General features: G+C 44.3%; 1 protein-coding gene across 1 annotated transcript; it reads left to right on the plus strand.

The window, feature by feature from the left end:
* The first annotated feature begins 356 nt into the window (after window positions 1-356).
* Window positions 357-6796, plus strand: mpnd (MPN domain containing). The gene is made up of 13 exons (XM_020080713.2): window positions 357-550; window positions 1061-1263; window positions 1418-1639; window positions 2221-2320; window positions 2408-2486; window positions 2577-2673; window positions 2761-2833; window positions 2921-2997; window positions 3528-3696; window positions 4650-4720; window positions 4833-4922; window positions 5032-5124; window positions 5831-6796. The coding sequence occupies exons 1-13, from the start codon at window positions 547-549 to the stop codon at window positions 5915-5917; spliced, it is 1365 nt and encodes a 454-aa protein (XP_019936272.1). The 5' UTR covers window positions 357-546; the 3' UTR covers window positions 5918-6796.
* The last annotated feature ends 426 nt before the right edge of the window (window positions 6797-7222 follow it).

Below are 7222 nucleotides of genomic sequence, written 5' to 3' on the forward strand. Positions count from 1 at the left end.
GTCGAGCAGTGTTTTCTTACACACAGTCCTCAGGAGGGACCGTGAGAGAGTCTCCTGACCTCACTTCATCTAAACACGGATCTACCGCTGACACACAACACCTACAGACAAAGATCCACAGACACGCGTTAATATCATGACCCGAGGTTGAGTGTGAGGTGTTTTAGGGCTGATGGGAGTGTGTGTAGACCGGCACACACACACACACACACACACACACACACACACACACACACACACACACACACACACACACACACACACACACACACACACAGTGACAAGGACGCAGGAAGAAAGAAAGGGGAGGGGACCTGACATTAAAGCAACACAACAAGGAAACTACACTGCGGAACCACACACATACACACACACACACACACACATACACACGCCTTCATTTTATGTTTTGAATAATAACCGGAGCCAGTGTGGCGAAGTGTGTGTGTCCGTGAAATCTGCACGCGCTCGAGCCCCCGCACAAGCCGCGAGTGGTCCGGACACAAGGCGCTTCCCACGGGGCTGGATTTGAAGGCGATCAGAGACATGGGTGAGAATAATGGACAGATGATTTGAAATGTGAAGGAGACATGAAGAGGGGGGGGGGGGGGGGGGTGGGAGAGCAGGCCTCTTCCTGCGGAGACAGCCGAGGAGAAACAAAAGAACAGCCCGCACAGCTCAGCTCCTGTTCACGGAAACACCAGTTTAGATTTTCTGTTTGATCGCGGATCCATGTGAGATTTCTTTAACCGGAACAAGGTGGCTGTCATTTTTTAATATGCTGCACTTATAAATGAGGCTGGCTGCCATTACAGTGGAGCTCTCATTAGAAGTCACTGTAAAGGGAATGAATGCCACACGAGTCAGTCCTGATGTTACTTTAGCATACAGATGTTTCACTGGTGGTCAGGTGCTTTGTAATGTGGAAACCTCTCAGTAACATTACTGAATGAGTAAACCGGAAGCTAACATGAGGCTTTTGTCTCCAGCATTAACATGACACCCTCTCATCCCTCCTGCTGACCTGATCCTCAATGTGTGTGTGTGTGTGTCCTCTCAGGCTCTGAGCCACCCAGCTCGCCACAGGTGGTGGAGGAAGGAGGAGAGGAGGATGAGGAGGAGCTGAGTGGAGGGGAGGAGGCAGACCTGAGGTCCAGCTCGGGCCGGGGATCCCTGCTGACCCGAAGGGGCATCACCCTGAGGGTGCTGCTGAAGGACGGCCTGGTGGAGCCAGGGGACGGCGTGCTCGCCATCCACTACCTGGTAATAACACACACCACAGCAGAGGACAGGAACAATGATTCTTTATGTGTTGAGTTGTGTCAGGTGAGGTTGCACCTGGCTGGTGAACTGCACCACTTCTTCAGGGGAGTAAACCCACGTCCACACGCGTTCTCCCTCTTCTCTCCGTCCTCAGGGTAAGAACTTTGTTGGGGACCTGCTGAATGATGGGAAGATCCGATGGGTGGAGACGGGTCAGATCTTCAACTCCCCCAGTGCCTGGGCGACTCACTGCAAACGTCTGGTCAACCCGGCCAAGAAGTCAGGCTGTGGCTGGGCGTCTGTACGATACCGGGGTCAGAAGCTGGTCCAGTACAAAACCACCTGGCTGCACAAGTACCAGCCCAGCGCAGACATGGTGAGACCACAATCATGAGTCGTTTTTTCTTTATCTTATCCTTTTCTTCATTAAAGCAAATATCTGAGACAAAATACTGAAACTAGAAAACATCCTTCTGCAGAGGTCAAACACTGTGGCCCAGGTTTAGACCAACCAGCGTCTTAAAGGGATAGTTCACAGAAAAATGAAAAATCCCTCATTATCTACTCACCACTGTGCTGATAGAGGGAAATGTTTGAGTCCACAAAACATTTTAGGAGTCTCAGGGGTAAACAGTGTTGCGACCAAATCCAAAATAATTGAAGTAAACAGGACCTCTTCTTCAGACGTTTTATACTATCAGGCCATTTCTCTTTACACTGGTCAAGAATTAAGAAAACACCTGAAACAAAATCGACTCACATTGAAAACACTGCAGCTGCTGCTTCCTTCACTTATTTCAAAACAAGATCTTAAGGTTACCAGCTACAAGTGAAATAACTTGGGTAGAGTTATGCAATGATCTTTATACCTTTTATTTCTGGGACTCCTTGGGCATGATTTGATTGTGTAAATGACTGTACCTACTTCACCCTGCATCCTGTATCATGTGATGTTAGAGCCTGGTGAGTGAGGAGGATGATGACGAGGATGAAGAGGAGGGGAAGACGGCCGTGCAAGCAGATGAGAAGAACAAGAACGGCAAACCTGGAATAATTGGTGCGATGCTGCTCCTCTAACCTCCCCTCTTCCTCTTCCTCTCCTCTCCTCTCCTCTCATCTCAAACTTTTCTGATGCTCGTTACAGATGTCATGGCTTCTCGAAGAACTGACAGAGAGAGAATTCCTGTCAGATATTGCACCTTGGGCACCAGAGACGCTGCCAGGTACTCCCTGTTATTCTGACCGATCTCTGTAATTTCATATGACTATCATAATGTGCATGCGGTGAATGAGACGCTGGCTTGTCTCCTCAGAGATCTACACACTCTAGTGGAGCTGTCGGCTTTCTCAGCCATCAACAGATTTCAGCCTTTCAACGTGGCCGTGTCCAGTAATGTTCTGCTGCTAATGGTGAGCTACAGTCGCAGCTAAAGCAGGATAATGAAACACTGACATCATTTTAAAACACATAGTCACCTGCATTTTGTCCTTTTATAGGACTTTCACTGTCACCTGACCACCAGTGAGGTGGTGGGATACCTCGGAGGACGGTGGGACACTAACACACAATGTGAGTGGGAGATATAAATTACCAGAAGATGAAAATGAAGACGTCTTCATCACCAGCGTGTTTCTCTTTATTGTTGCTGTATTTCAGTGCTGACAGTCTTAAGGGCTTTCCCCTGTCGGACCAGGCTGGCAGACAGAGACTCAGCTTCTGCTGTTGAGGAGGAGGTAAAGTAACACAGGGACTGTGAATCATCAGTCATGTACAGTATGCCCTCAGGAAACATGAAGGTGAATGACAGCCATTCTAAGGATTCACATCCTCTTCCTGTGCCGCAGGACAGTTCAGCAGCCAGCACTTTTTTAAGATTTTATTTGGTGGCAGAGTGAGGGAGGAGGCAGGAAACTGAATATCAGGGTAGAGTGAGAAAAATGACACTTAAGTGGTCTGGCCGGCCTGGACCAGCTGCTGAAGGTGTGTGGGTCCTAATCGCTGCCCATCAAATCGCCCATTGTGTCTTATTTTCCCCAAAATACAGAAACCAATCTTGAATTTCCATCACAGGGAAATAAAAACTGTAAGTGCTATGTGTGCTAAGCCTTGAGATGTGCACTTGTAAACAAAATTAAACACTGGTAAAGTCAAGTAAAACATTTTTTTGATTACTGTCTTATGCTACATGTATTAACTTCAGGTGAATCAAATCCTAAAGAATATTTTTTTAAATCAGTGTATTGTCATGTTTCCTCTGGTCTAGATCTGTCAGAACCTGTTCATGCGCGGGCTATCGTTGGTGGGCTGGTACCACAGTCACCCGCGAGGTCCGGCTCTTCCGTCGCTGCAGGACATTGACTCCCAGATGGACCACCAGCTGAGGCTGCAGGGTTCAAACAACGGCTTCCAGCCCTGTCTGGGCATCATTTGTGGTTAGTGTGGGATCTGTATAGAGAACTCTCTTTGAAAACCTTTTCCCACTATGAAAACATGTAATATCAATATCATTAGTTACTAATGAGTACTAGTGCTCACTAGTACTAGTGAGTCCATGCATGGAAGTCAAATAGCATTGTATAGTTTCACTTAAGTAACTCTATATAGCTTACAGAGGAGGAGGGTCTTGCTACAATAGCAGCATAGTCAGTGTACTTCAGTGTCAGAAGTATTTATCTTTAATCAAATTTGATCTGTATAGCCATATTAACAAATCACAAATTGTCTAATGGGGTGTAACATGATGCGACATCCTCTGACCTCAACAACTACTATTGACAGGGGGAAAAACATTACATAGCAAAGTGGCCCAAATTGTACTTTAATAAAAATGAAATAGGGTAATGGGTTGAAGTTTAGACAGATTCATTTCATGAAAATACCCTCAGCTGCTGTCAAAGCCAGCTGAATAAACAATGCTGTTTATTTTCCGGTCACAAAATACAATACAATGCAATCAACTTTGTTAATCCCGAAGGCACTTTGATTTAGGGCAATTAACGCAGACTAAAAAAACAAGATACAGACCAGCGCTGACAAACACCCACTCGACAATCACACAATAAAACACCATAAAAGAGCTGTTCAGTTGCAATGAGCTAAAAGTGCAATTCCTTCCAAGACATAGCTTTTCTTTAAAAAAATACTTAAATAATAAATAACTAGTTGTGGAGGGAAAAAAGTTGTAATTTTTCATCTTAGAAATTCAATTTTTACTGCATAATGTTTGGCAATGGAATGAAGCAAAAGGTGAGGTATTTTGTTGAAGTCAACTTTTGAGTTGCTGTAGCTGACGACCAATCACACTGCAGTGATGCTGGAATCAGTAAAATATGACCTGAATAATTTGTAACCAAATTGTTACATGTTACTTTTCCTTTTTCAACAGGACCGTATTATCACGGCAATCAAGGTGTGGCGTCCACAATCACTCCATTCTGGGTGGTACCACCTCCTGAGGTGAAGACACAGACATAACTAAGAGACTTTAAAGTTTTCACTGTCTTACTTCATGTCAGAGACGTTTGTTGATGTTTTATGATAAACCTGCGTCTCATCTCTGTTCCTGCAGCAACGGCCGAATGACTACGGCATCCCAGTGGCTGTAGAGGTCACCTACGTACAAGACAACTTCCTCACAAGTGACGTCCTTAATGAGATGGTACTGATACTGCAGCGTCAGAGCTGGGAAAAAAATACAACAGAGAAGTCAAAACTTGTGTCATGGTTTTTAAACATTTGTATTAAACAGGTTTTTTTTCCCTCCAAAGATGCTGCTGGTCGACTTCTACAGGGCAGCTCCCGACATCGTCCAGTTCAGCCAGTACTGGTGCCCGGATACAACCATGATGGACAAGATCAAGGTAGGAGGATTAATGGACGACAAAATAGATGTCAACTTAGGCTACATCCATACTACTACGTTTTAGTTTTAAAACAGCGCTTTCAAACTAAAACGATCTCTGTCCACACGTTTTGGCTTCGTATCCGTTTTGATCCCTTTCCATACTAACACGCTTGAAAACACATATCACGTGATAACTCACGCACACTGGGCATGTAAACAACAGCTTGTCTCCTTCACATTAGCAGTTGTATCATTTTAAACAGCAGAATTTAACTGCTCAACAACTGTAAGCAATGACAACAGGCTCAGCAACACTTGTAATAGATTGTCCAAGTTGTGTTCTACACTGGTAGCCACGGCTGGTGCTGGGTGTTTCCTTTACGAAGGGGGTCATGTGATGGGATGTGATGTCATGACAAATCAGCGAAGGCTACGTCCTCACCAATAAGACCCGAATCAGTGAAAGGTTGCGAGCGTCTACGTCACAGTATACAAACATCTTCTTCTCTCCGCGTCCAGACTAAAATGCAGCCCCTAAGTTTTCAAACTAAAACGGGGTCAGTAGTGTTTCCAAACTTAGCAGTGTGGATACCAGGCATATGCGTAGCGGAGTTGGTGCGTTTTCAAATGGATAAGTAGGAGTGTGCATGTAGCCTCAGCTGTAAAGGGATGTGTTCGGGATTCCTCAACCCCTGACCTAAAATGTGTGTCTCCTTCCTCAGGGCTCTCTGAGCTGCCATGCCCCTAAAGATCAGGCCTACTCTCAGATCTTGGAGCATGTCTACAGTCAGCTGGGCAGCACGCCCTGAGCAGATCCACATTTGCTCGTGTGCACGTGGCCGCTCTCCATCTCAAGTTGTTCCATTTCAAACACCTCCTGTGCAAAACAATGTAATGAAACAATGTAAAACCTGCTTTGAAAAACATGTAGATGCCTTGAATTCTCTCATGCTTAATTTGACGCAGCGTTATCACGAGTTAAAACACACGTCAATGACACTGAAGGTGCTAAAGCTGTGATGTGAGTCACCCCAGGACCTTTAATTTGCAATCGGAAAGAACAGAGTAAGGGATTGGAGAACAGGAAACTAACGAGTGTTAAAAACCAATAGTGAAATATTGTTTTAATGACACTAAATGGACGTTTTTCATGGACCTGACATCAGCCCATGGAGGAATGCTGGCCTCTTACCTTTTACACATGGACCTATGTGCCTGTCAGTGCCAGTTTCCTGTGGTGTGAGCAGATTTTGGCAGATATATACAATGTTACCTTGTAATTGCCTTTATAGATTAAACCAGGATCAGTGACTGGGCTGAAAAAGTGTAAAAAAAAATGGTAGTGACCTAAACTTTACTCTGAAATTGGTTTGGGAATGTTTTTGTCACTCAAGTCAAATCGAAGGGGTTGCAGTAAAGTAAAAATCCAACAAGTTCTCTTTTTAACAAACCTGTGTGTGTGTTTGTGTGTGTGTGTGTGTGTGTGTGTGTGAGCTGCGTTGTGAATGTGCGTCTCTACTGTGGTTCAGAAGACATGAGTCCTGTTGTTAGGACTCAGAATTCCTCTTTAGCTGTACTGTATTTATTAACTGTGGACTGTGTGATGTACATGTGTGAATACTTTTGCCTTAAGCCTGCTGATTGATTACCCACAAAGCATTAAAATATACACACTGGAACTATTTAAACATGTCTATCTTGTTTTTTTTAAACAATTACTTATTATGTAAAAAAAAATGTTTTATGCCTCTTCACCAATGACAGCCAGTGGCTGGAGACATTATCTTTTCAGGAAGTCCATTCCATTCTTGTGAATATTTCTCAATAACAGCTTGAGGGAACTTTTTAAAATTTGGTAAAAACATTCAGTTGGACTCGAGGATGTACTGATTAGGTTTTGGCGAAGTCAAAGTCACTGTGACCTCACAAAGCACAATGAGGGCTTTTTGAACACGATATCTCAGGGAAACTTTTCAAATTTAGTGCTAATGTTACTTTAAATCTAGGAAGAATTGATTAGAATTTGGAGGTCAAAGGTCAGGATCACTGTGACCTCACAAAACCCACTTTTGGCCTCTTAAGACATATCTCAAGTTTACTTTAAGGGACTGACT

The sequence above is a fragment of the Paralichthys olivaceus genome, chromosome 3, assembly GCF_024713975.1.
Source record: "Paralichthys olivaceus isolate ysfri-2021 chromosome 3, ASM2471397v2, whole genome shotgun sequence".
Taxonomy (NCBI): Eukaryota; Metazoa; Chordata; class Actinopteri; order Pleuronectiformes; family Paralichthyidae; genus Paralichthys; species Paralichthys olivaceus.

Coding starts and splice junctions, on each gene's coding strand:
- mpnd (XM_020080713.2), top strand. Junction 1,264..1,417: donor TGCTCGCCATCCACTACCTG/GTAATAACACAC, acceptor CTCCGTCCTCAG/GGTAAGAACTTTGTTGGGGA. Junction 2,998..3,527: donor CTTCTGCTGTTGAGGAGGAG/GTAAAGTAACAC, acceptor CCTCTGGTCTAG/ATCTGTCAGAACCTGTTCAT.